Source organism: Meriones unguiculatus, chromosome 3 (genome assembly GCF_030254825.1).
Source record: "Meriones unguiculatus strain TT.TT164.6M chromosome 3, Bangor_MerUng_6.1, whole genome shotgun sequence".
NCBI classification, from domain to species: domain Eukaryota; kingdom Metazoa; phylum Chordata; class Mammalia; order Rodentia; family Muridae; genus Meriones; species Meriones unguiculatus.
In genome coordinates, this window is record NC_083351.1 from 167,813,389 (window position 1) to 167,825,519 (window position 12,131).

General features: G+C 40.8%; 2 protein-coding genes across 4 annotated transcripts; both read right to left on the reverse strand.

Annotated features, from left to right (window-relative positions):
• Positions 1-424: 424 nt before the first annotated feature.
• Positions 425-3,239, reverse strand: LOC132652824 (preferentially expressed antigen in melanoma-like protein 7). 3 transcript variants are annotated; one of them, XM_060378752.1, is made up of 3 exons: positions 2,953-3,239; positions 1,908-2,495; positions 425-1,133 (listed from the first exon to the last, which is right to left on the reverse strand). In XM_060378752.1, exons 1-3 carry the CDS (start codon positions 3,237-3,239, stop codon positions 557-559), a joined length of 1,452 nt encoding a protein of 483 aa, XP_060234735.1. In that variant the 3' UTR covers positions 425-556. The 3 variants fall into 3 exon arrangements, with proteins under 3 accessions (XP_060234735.1, XP_060234734.1, XP_060234736.1); XM_060378751.1 differs by having other exon boundaries at positions 1,908-2,498; XM_060378753.1 differs by lacking the exon at positions 1,908-2,495.
• A 2,055-nt stretch (positions 3,240-5,294) lies between these two features.
• Positions 5,295-9,498, reverse strand: LOC132652908 (NADH-ubiquinone oxidoreductase chain 5-like; the record flags this gene model as incomplete). Its single annotated transcript, XM_060378854.1, is given in 3 exon segments — positions 5,295-5,315; positions 8,735-9,001; positions 9,151-9,498. Coding segments are annotated over 3 exon segments (636 nt in total), but the record flags the coding sequence as incomplete, so codon positions are not given.
• Between the last annotated feature and the right edge of the window lie 2,633 nt (positions 9,499-12,131).

Genomic DNA, 12,131 nt, shown 5'->3' on the forward strand with positions numbered 1-12,131 from the left:
CCCTTCATATTCACAGGATCTGTGTCTATGTTGTTCACTTTAGTTTTAACTTTTAGAGCATGTGAAAGAACCGCACAAGACATTTGTATCTATTGTGCAGGCATGGAAAGGACAAGAAGGAAAGAAGTGTCACCAAAATTGTCATTTTTATGGATGCTAAATTGGCCAGGACCTTTGTCTCACTCAATGTATATCAATGTTTTTTCCATTCATTGGGTCATGGAACCGTCCAGACTCTGGCAATGAGGGTGATAACTGAAAAAATAGCCCAGAGGTAGAACATCCAGGTTTACAGTTGCAGAACAAGGCCACTGGCTATTCTGTCCTGAGAGAACTTACTTATAAAGGCAAAACTGTCTTTCTGACTCAACAAGACACCTATTCCCAAAGTCCCATTGTTCTCAATGTTACCTTCGTTCTCCTATATCCAACTCAGCAAACATCATTTGCATTCTAAACTTGAGCTGAGCCTGAAGCCACAAGCTCTGAGCGTCCAAAATGAGAGATGTGTCCCAAGCCTTCCAGTGCTTCAAATGCAGAAGTTAGGTTTCTCTATTTAGCGCTGCCTCCTCTGACAAAGACACAGTCGGGATCCCATGCCATAAACACAGCGCTCTCCACATCTAGGGCACATATGTGTAGCAAAGGAGATGCACTTGGGCTGCCTTATGACCCTGAGTCTATCTATTTGCTCAGCACAGAGTTGGACAAATCTTTCTATGGAGACATAACCGAACTCATCATAGCACTCAATAGGGGCAGGGTACTTTTCCACTTTCATCTTGCTCAAGTTGGCTGTGTGCTGCAAAAGGTCCCTCAGGATGGGCATGGAGAATTCATTGCAGTAGAAATTGACCTTGCACAGCTGGGAGCACTTGCTGAGGGCAGGTATGAGCACAGTGAGATGAGAGTCCTTCATCCTACAAGCCTTCAAGTCCAGGGACAGCAAAGTATCTGCCACATTCTCTAGGAGGACTCGGAGAGGCATAAGATCCAAAGCCTTTAAGGGCACACCTTTCATGTCCAGATGTTTCAGCTCAGAGAGCTTTGAACACTCAGAGAAGTAGTTCAGGTCTGCCTGTGAAATGTGGCAGTAAGTGATGGACAGGGTCTCCAACGGGGTCGTCAGGCATCTAGGGATAGAGACCAGGAGGTTAGTTCTGGAAAATGATGTTGGGGAGTATAGGGTGGCATTTACACAGAGGTAGAAGCAGCCCAGTGACCCAAGGTAGATTCAAGGGCATCATTTTAAATGCTTCCTGTTCGAATCTCCTCTGTCAAGACAAACTCAAACTTCTTCTCATGGCCTCACTCTCAAGCACAAAACCATTTCAGCACATTTTCAGCCCTGAAAGCACACATAAAGAGTTCCAAAACATGAAAGTCCTGGCAGGCTCTAGGTACACTTCCTGTGTGCTCACTGCACTCTGCATCCCATCAATGTCTCTGCACAGTCACACTTGTAGTAATTTAACATCCTCACTATCCCCCTTGTCTCAGGCACTCAGCTCTACTTAAGCTCAAAACCAGTCACCCATAGGAAATTCACGGAAGCTGAGGCTGTTCTCACAGACCTGAGTTCAGAGCTCCCCTCAACCACTGTGCTTGTGTGTCCACCAATTCCTCACTACACTCTCCCCTTCCTGTTCCCTTTCCATTGGACTGGTGGACATCATTCCAAGAAGAATTAAATCCCATCCTTACCAAAGATGACCTTCAGTCTTCTGATTCTTGATAGCTTATTTGACATGGTGATTCAATATTCATAGAAACAACATATAACTTCTGTACTCTAGAGGCCTAAGTGTTTGTTCCCATTCATGCACAGGTCTCATAAATGACGAATCCTTAAAACTACATATAAAGGTCAGCTCTAGTAGCTGACACAGCTCTCTATCCTTGCTTACCTGAGGACCTGATTGATGCGGTCTCTGAGAAAGTAGACGCTCTTTAAGGAGAGGTGCTGAAGACAGTTGAATCTGGAGAACTGAGAAATGAACTTGTTGATACACTTGTCTTCCCTGTCTGTTGTCCTGTTGCTAATCTTGAAGACACTCGTGGAGATAGGTGCCAGTAAGAGTTTGTGAAGATTTCTCATCTCGCCCAGGCAAGGAGCAAAGGCCGCCAGCAAAAACACATTCCAGTGTGTGTTCAGTTCGAATACCCGGATATGCTCTGGATGAAAAACATTCAGGATCTCTTTCATAATATGGATAGGCTGAGCCCAGATGGTCATCTCTGGACAGCAGAATTGGATGGAGCCCTTTCTTTGGTGGGCCCACTGCAAGAAGCATCTTTGTTCTTCATCTGCACGCGGCCTGAAGCAAAGGTCAGCTACCACCTTCAGGCGCCGCCTTAGTGCATATCTGGGAAGGACCTTCACTACTTGCTGCTCATCTGTGGTCTCTGCTGAACAACCACCATCCTCCGCACCAGCCCATATGCTCCAGAATTCATGGTGCTTCTTCCTCAGGTCAAGAACCTGAAGTTTTCCCCTCCTGTGGGTAAAATATGTGAAGTGTTAGCTACATGGGAAGACCCCACACAGACTCAGCATTTCCTCCACATCTGTAAACTCAGCCCTAAGTCCTGCCAAGGTGGGTGTTTTTTTCAGCAGCCGCTTCCCGCCCTGCAGAAGCTTTCCCTGAGCTGCACAGATAGCTCTGGTAACTTTCCTTTCTCTAAGTAACTCAGTTTCTCCTTAGTCCCATTACTAGTGATTGGGGGAGGCCAAGGATGGCTCATTTTCCTATGTGGCTACATCTGCTATATCTCTGATATAGGCAACATTCCTTAGGACAAGCAATGAGCAGCTTACAATATCCCTGCATCCCTATCCAATGATGGATCAGGAGCCTCTGATCCACTCAAGAAGAAGCCATTCTCCCTGACCCCACAATCTCTTCCCTCTTATCCATAGGCTCCATTCCACAGTACTGGCTTATCGCTTACCTGGGGTGAAACTTTCTTTGCAGCCATGTATCTACTCCTGCTAGAACTGCCTGGAAGGTTTCCAAGTCAGGGGTCTTCATCAATGCCCCCACAGGGAGACAGGGGAAAGGCCAGGCTGCCACCATTGCTTTCACAGTTGTAGTGTGTCTGCCAGTCAAGGCCTCCTTGAACAGTGCTGGGAAGAACACCATGGGCAGTTTGTCCAGAGCTGACATGTCCAAGGTCTCATCTCTCAGCAAAGCCTGCATTGCCAGCTTCAGGAGTGTGGGAGGAGTCTGAGCACTCATCCTGGAAGGTCTTCAGTCAGAAGGATCCTGGGGAGGCATTTAGGGGAGAATACATTTTCAACATCAAGTTTAGAAAACCCCCTCACCATCAGAGGAACCACTCAAGGTCAGGCAAATTACTGCTCGGACAGTGGTGGAGATATCAGCCTAAGCCATTGTCCTCATAGAAGGTCTCAAAGCAAACTCCATCACTGACAAGCACACCGAAGATTACACATTCCCCAGTGTTCCATCCAACCCTTACCAATGCCAAACTCAATCCCATCCCCATTGGGCAGGGGTCCCCTGCAGTCTGAAAGCTGAGTACCACCTTTGTGTGCAAACCAGACATAGATCATGTCTCAAGTCCTGGGACAACAGAGCATGGGGAGCTTACACACCCATCCTACCCATACTTTTTCTAAAACATGGAAACTGCCTGTGAAAAAAATGAGATGATCATGGAAATGGGGTTGATACTCCATCCTGTATTAATTAAAGTTGTGTCAAAAATCTGATTTTAAATCTAAACCTTCTCTTCAGTAGGTTCGTCTGAATGAAAAATATTGTCACAGAAAGCCATGAAAGAGAACTATTCACCATTCCGTGGTAAGAATGAAGTTTAACACTCCTCAGTGATTGGTTCCTGGCTGGTGGAATGTAAGAAAGGACTCATTTTCTCTAAGAGGCTGGCCACCTGAAGTTTGGTCATGTTCCAGTGAGTATAATGGCCACAAAAACTGAATTATTTTTTTGGTTGGTGGGACTTGGGGAGGTTGACCTGGATAGACTGGGAAGTGAGTTTGCTCAGGGTTCAATGATGTGAAATTGCCCAATAATCAATAAAAATATTGCAAATTTTTTTTTAGTTCTTTTTTTTTCCAATGCAGTTTATTCAGGAACCTTGAACAATCATCTGACCCTGGGGAAAGCCAGCCCACAGCTTAAATAGCATCTGGGTAGCCAAACCCAGGATGCCACATGGGCAATGCAGATAGGTCCACATACATGGAAGCAAGCCAGATCCTCAGCCTTAGCCAAATGTGGAGTTGTTTGTGCAAATATTGCAAATTTTAAAAGTAGTTTTAAACCGTATACATCCAGAAAAAAAAAAGGCTTTAGAAACTTAAGTAAGTAAATAAATAAACAAATGAATAAATAAATGACTTCCCCATCTTGGGCCTAACCTCTCTGTTTCAGGGGCCCTGTCCCTTTGGATCAAAGTGACTTACCTGTTCTGAGCACTGATGAGCACAGGGTCTCTGGATCCCAACAGAGCCAGGCTGTCACCACAGTCTTCAAGTCACTGAGGGAATGACTCCTCTGTCTTCCTTGAAGCCTTTATATACCACCCTGCCAGCCCCTCCCTATTGCAGCCACACCTACAACCACAAGCTGCCATCTGCTTGCATATTTGAGTCCACACACTTAATCCCACCTTGGGTTCTCTCATTCTCTAGATTGAACCAAGCATTCTGGGTCAATGTAAACACAACACACAATAGGATAAAAATCATGAGTCCACTTACTGACTAATTCCTGAACCTTGAATTTTATGATTTGCTTGCTTATTCATTTACTCTTCTATTTGCTCTTGTTCTCCTTGCTTTTGAATTGTGTTCTGACAACATTGTTCTGTAGGTAAGGTTAATTTGGAATTCCAATTCACAGGGATCCTCCTGCCTCAGCCTTCCTGCTTGGAGGATTACTATATGAGCCAACTACCCTGGCTGGGATTATACATTTGTGACCAGCATGGTTCAGAGTGGGAGTCAGCAGGATGCAGGAAGTGTTCACATGTTCCTGAAAATATACACTTACTTGTCTACTCTGCAATCAAGAGCTGAGCTTCATGCTTTGCCAATCTTTTTGTTTGGTAGCTACTCAGAGACTTACATCAATTAATAATGTTATTACTTCAGGAATAGCCACACAGTGACCATTCCAACACCACACTCAGATTACATCATTTTGACCAGCTAAACATAATCGATTATGTTCCAAGTGTATGGCATTGTATCTAGGAGGCTAGGCAAAGCACTTTAAGCTAATTGGCTAGGATTAGGGTAGGGGATGTCATGGGTGCTTTCCAACTATCTAGAAATAAGGAATATACCAGGCTGTTGTGATCTTTAACACAAGCAGAACATGCATTTGCCATCTATTGTTTTATTACTTTATATTACATCTGTTACTTTATATTACTTTGCTTGTATGTTATATCTACCAATTTTATGGTTTTCTGTTATTGTTCTTTATTTAGTGTTTTTGTATAAGGAGAGGAAATGGGAAGAAGAGGGAGTGGAGAGGAGAAATAGGAGCATGGTGTTGCCTCCCCCCACCAAGTGATAAACGTCACAGATGAGGGAATGGGAAAAAAACGAAGGCAGAGAAAGCCAGTTTTATGTTTTCATTGGATTCATGTATGTGCCAAAGTGTCTTCCATCTGCATCTACATGACTCATGCTTTTTTTTTTTTTTTTTTTTTTTTTTTTTAAGATAGGGCTCTTCTGTGTAGTCTTGGCTGCCCTGGATCAGACTGGTTTTAAACTCAGAGGATCTGAGTGTCTCTGTCTCCTTAAGTGCTGGGATTATAAAAGAGTCTTACTGTGCCCATCTCCTCATGCTCTATATTTGAATTTTTTTCCTCTGTTGGTTTGTTTATTTTCTCCTATTCCAATTTGTTTGTTTTTGTTTTATTTTCTTATAATTCTATTTCTGTTTCTATGTTTTGTGTTGGACTTTCAAAACATGGTTTCTCTCTGTAACTCTGGCTGTCCTGGAACTTACATTGTAGACCATGCTGGACTCAACTCACAGAGATCTCCTGACTCTGCCTCCTGAGTGCTGGGATTAAAGGTGTGTATCACCACACCTGGCTCCCTCATCTCTCTCCATTTTTTAAGATTTAATTATTTTGTGTATGTGAATGAATTTCTGCATGGACATCTGCATGATAGAAGAGGACATCAGATCACATTATATATGTGGTTGCTGGGAATTGAACCCAGGACCTCTGGAAGAACTAACAGTGCTCTTAACCACTGAGACATCTTTCCAAACACCTGGATCCTTCTTATTATTCTTTAGATGTCTGCTTTTCTTCTTAGGGAAGAGAAGGTGGGGAGGATCACAGAGGAGCTAGTTGACAAGAGGCCATAATCAGAATGTATTGTATGAAAAAAAATTTAATTTCAATAAATGAAGAGCAAAGAAAATACCTGGAGCAAGGATTGAGCAGTCAAGAGCACTGGCTGCTCTTAACAAGGAGCCATTTCCATTTCCCAGCATCCACATCGCAGCTCTCAAATATCTGCAAATCCATTTTCTGAAGCCAACTTCTGACCTCCAGAAGACACATATAATATTCCATGGTGTACAGACAAAAATTGTTTGGTTTCCTTTGTTTTCTTCCTTTGTCTCTTTCTTTTCTTTCTTTTCTTTTCTTTTCTTTTTGTTTTGTTTTGTTTTGTTTTGTTTTGTTTTGATCAGGGTTTCTCTGTGTAACCTCTGCAGACCAGGCTAGACTCAAACTCTCAGAGATCTGTCCACATTTGCCTCCTCCAATGCTGGAATTAAAGGCACGGGCCATCATGTCCAGCTTAAAGGTGTTAAAAAAGAAATAGTTTAAACATTTCATAAATCCGTTTTTGAATTTTTATGTAATTTATTACGTTGTATTTTATGTGCATTGGTGTTTTGCCTGTGTGTATGTTTGTGTGAAAGTGTTGGATCCCCTGGAACTGAATCACAGACATTTTTAGGCTGTCATGTTTGTGCTGGAAACTGAACCTGGGTCCTCTGGAAGAGCAGAGTGCTGAGCCAACTCTTCAACCTATAATATGTAAATATTGTCTACTATGTAAAAATTGTCTAGGGATGATGCCACCAAGGATTGGAGCCAGACAGGGAGAAGATTCATAGTACAAGAGGAGGAAAAAGGCTGGAGAGATGGCTCAGCAATTAAGAGCACTGAATGCTCTTGCAGAGAACCCAAGTTCTATTCATCGTACCCACATGGCAGCTCACAACCCTCTGTGACTCCCATTCTAGGAGATCTGACATTCTCACACAGACATGCATGCAGTCAAAACACCAATGTATACAAAATAAAAATAAATAACTTCTTTAAATTAGGAAAAAGAGTAAGAAACTGGAACATCTGTAGTTTGAGTCTAGCCTGGGTTATAGATTGAAACTATTTCATCTAGCCAAGTATATACACACCATGCTGAGGTTCAATAACAGAGAATCAATATCCAGCCTTGAGACTTGAGGTAGTACAAGTCTAGAAATTTTGAAGGTGGGAGCCGGAGTACCCTGGAGTGAAAGAGAGCAAGAAACATGAAGAAGGCCAGTGACTCGTTAACTTCATCTTTTCAAAAGTTTGTTTCAGGTAAAGAAGATCCTAGACCAGGTGTGGTGGTACAGGCTTTTAATCCCAAACTATGAAGGTAAAGTAGTGTGTAGAAGGAAATAGCCATGTTTAAAAATGAAGTCTAAGTGTCAAAATGAGGTGATGAATCAGAGAAGAATTTGACACAATAGAATATTCCCAACTCTCATGAGGAGAAAAAAGAGCATCTCCTCAAGGGAGCAGCACAGAGAATGAGGGAGAGGAAGCAGTTTTACTGGGAAAGATTCACAGAGAAATGTTAAAGAGACATCAACCTGGATACAGGTGATAACAGAACCAGCCAGAGAAGGAGAAGGATTAGAAGAGATTGTAGAGGCCAAGAGAAAAGCCAGAATGAACAAGTCAGAGGTGGGAGGATTTTGAGCCAGAAAAGCTGAGTTGAACCAGCTAGGAAGGATGAGCTTAGGCAGCAGTAAGTCTCTGAGGCTGAAAACATTCTCAGCCTAGATTAGATTGTACAGAGGATAGAAGCTTCCAAGCTGAGCCTAGGTTAGCAGATGGAGACATTAAGCCTTCAACACTACAATGGCATCTGGTGAATAAAAGTTACATTTATAGTAGATAGATATATCATAGGTAGGTAGGTAGGTAGGTAGGTAGCTAGATAGATGATAGGTGGGTAGATAGATAGTGTCAGAATCAGGGTTTCTACTACTGCGATGAAACACAATGACCAAAATACCAGTTGGGGAGGAAAGGGTTTATTTGGCTCCTACTTCCAGATCCATAGTCCATCACTGGATGAAGTCAAGACAGAAACTCAAGCAGGGTTAGAACCTAGAGGGGGGAGCTTATGTAGAGGCCATGGAAGAGTGCTGCTTACTCTTCCTCATGGCCTCTTCACCCTACCTTCTCATAGAACCCAGGACCATCACCCCAGGGATGGCACCACCCACAAAGCCTGGGTCCTCACCAGGCAATTGATCACTAATTGAGAAAAAGCATTACAGCTGGATCTCATGAAGGCATTCCCTCAAATGAAGTTCCTTCCACTTTGAGGACTGTAGTTTCTGTCAACATGCAAAAGCACCCAATATACATAGATAGATAGATAGATAGATAGATAGATACATACATACATACATACATACAAACATACAAACATACATACATACATACATACGCACATACATACATAGATACATAGATACATAGATAGATAGATAGATAGATGCATACATACATACATATATATACATACATACATATTTAATAGATGAAAGATTAAATAGATAGGTAGATAGATTGATAGATATATATATGAAGCATACATAGATATGTACATAGAAAGACAGATAGATAATACATAGAGATAGAACATGCATAGATAAAAAGATTGATACTGAGATAATACATAGATAGAAAGGTACAGACAGACATATATAAGTGGATAAAAGAAAATAGATGAAATGGAAAAGTAGATAGTGATAAATATGTAGATACAAAGATAGTGCATACTTAGGTACATAGATAAATGATACAATAGATAGAGAGAACATTCTTTGATAAATACATACATACATATCTACATACATACATAGAGAGACAGATAGAGATGATGGATATAGATAGAGAAATAGAGAGCGAGAGAGACATACAGACATAGAGACACAGAGACATAGAGACATTAGATAGATAAAGAGATATATATAGATAGATATAGATACATAAATAGACAGACGATTCATACATACATATATACATAAATAAAGATAGATAGATAGATCAATAGAAAGATAGATCGAAAGAAACATAGATAGATAGATAGATAGATAGATAGATACATACATAGATAGATAGATAGATAGATAGATAGATAGATAGATAGATAGATAGATAGATAGATAGACAAATAAAAGATAGACATAATAAATGTGAGGGAAAAACATTTCAGATCCAAATATTAGGCTGTGATTGTGTCTCTCTGGGTATAAGACTTTTTGTTCAATCCTATTGAGTGAGCCTTTACTTGGGAGGCATGAATAAAATTCCTCCCACCCCAGAGAGTGCCGACAAAACACTACAGCTATGATTCCAACCTTGAATTAGCAATCAGGCTTGTTAAATCCCTGGGTGTATTGGGCCTAAGCGGGCAGATAGTCCAGTTGGCAGAAAGCCTCAACTCAGCATAATAACTTCCTGCCACTCAAATTTCAACTTATGTGACAAAGGCCATGAACAAGAGTAACTAGAGAGGAGCTGGTTTGTTTTACCTCACAGCTTTTAAGTCCACTGAAGGAAGTCAAGGTAGGAACTGCCTAGAGGCAGATACTGATAGAAAAGCCTCAAAGGAATATTGATTACTCGCTTGCTCCTCAGGATATCCTTAGCCTGCTTTCTGATACAGCATCCACGACCACAGGCTCATGGGTAGCCTCACCCACAATGGCCTGGGCCCTAGCATATCAACCACCAATTAAGAAAATGCACCACAGGCTTGCACACAGGACAACGGGGAAGGGCATATTCTTGATTGAGTTTCCCTCTTCTCAAATGAGCCTAGCCTGTGTCAAATTGCAATAAAACTACCTAGTACAATTGACCCCCTGTGGAGTCCACAGACAACATTTACTGTTAAACCATAACTTTTCTTTCTTGTTTATTCCCTAGACCTCATATTAATATTAAAAGGAATATCACAATATAAAGCATTGCAGCTTTCAAAACTACCAGTCTTTACAATTCTAAGAATATAAACGTTCATTTTTCTTCAATTTTTATTAATTTCTTTCTTGTTTTACAGCTTTTACTCCATCACTGAGCAGGAATAAGATGAAGTCAAAAGAGACTAGAATGAAAGTTCTGAGGGACTCTGGCTCCACATGAAAAGGAAGTTTCTTGAATTTTCAAAGTAGGTTTTCAGACTAACTAACTAGGATTATTTTGAATTTCTGCTCTATCATCTCTACCGGCAGACTGGGGGGCATAACTTTTATGTATTCTTATACCCTGTTTAATGGGGTTCACAGATTCAAATAATGGATAGGTAAGCACTCTATCAGGTGAAGTATATCCAGACATGTTTGGGAGGGACTCAGGATATTATTATTGCTTGGTCAAATATAAGCACTCACTATCTGAAAGGAAAAAATAAAAATAGAACACTCACAAAAAACACTTAAAACCTACCGCTTTAAAGATGATACCAAATGGGTAGGATTTTATGTCAGATAGGCACCTATTTACTTTGATTCTGTATCTACACATGCTTTCTATATTGAGGATCTTATAGCTGGAGAAATGACTCATCCCTTAAGAGCAGTGGATGCTCTTCCAGAGCATCGTGGCTCAGAACCATCATAATGGGAACTGATGCCCTCTTCATTCAGGTAGGCATGCATGCAAATAGAGCACTCACATACATAAAATACATACAAAACTAAATTGTCAACATTGACATATAAATGATATTCTTTCACATCATCCATGGTGCAGGAGCTCAGACCCTGGAGCCAAGGGAAAAGTAGACTATTGCTCACCCCACACACTTGAAAAGTCCACATACTCTCTTCATTCTCAGTGCCAGAATTAATGTCAGAGACACATACCAGTGAGGCAAACAACCTGCTCCTGAACAACATCTCTGGTTTAATTAATTAGTTCCTTTTTTATTTCCTTGTGAAACTGGGTTTTTATATCAAAAGTTTTAAAAATTCAGTGTCTATATATATGTATTGTGTAGATTTGTGCATATGAAAGAATGGACACACACAGGCCAGGAGAAATGGGCCAATGACATGAAGCCTGAGACTCATTTGAGAACCACCTGATATGAGTACTGAAAGCAAAGTTTGTTCTTCTGAAAATGCAAGCTGTGCTCTTGAGCTGTCAATCATTGCTCCAGTCTATGGGTTTTGTCTTTCCTTTTTAGGAGACAGTATCTTACTCTGTACTCTATGTTTGTCTCTATGTGGCCCAACCTGGTGGAAAAATTTATTCACATTCCCCAGTGTCGGGAAAGTTGGCAATACTGTCATCAACCTGTTCATGTTTACTTCTGTCCAGGGAGCACCTGTTGAGGATTCCTCAAATTTAGATTCTTTATGGAATTTAGACAACAACAATTACAGTTGTACAAAGAACCCATCTTCTATGGGTTCAATAAATATTCCAATGAAGAACAAAACAATAATAAATCATTTTGCTATTTTGCTATACAGAAAAGGGGGCATATACTGGCTAGGCCTAGGAAGATTTTTTTTTTCTTAAATACGTTCATACAGAGACAACTGAAGATGTAAATTACAGTTATTTTGTAAAGTAAATGTTTTCTGCAGAAGAGAGAATTACATATTATTGAAAACCTTTAATGCTATGGCTATTTCAAAGAGTTTGTGAATCCAAAGGAATACTACCCTATACACATGTGGCTAGCAAGCTGGATAGAGAGGTTTATGGTGGTACTCTCACCCAGACAAAAAGATCAAGAATTCACTGCTGGGTTACAGTACATTTTTATTTATTGTTTTCAATAAAAATAAAAACTTTTTTCGTGA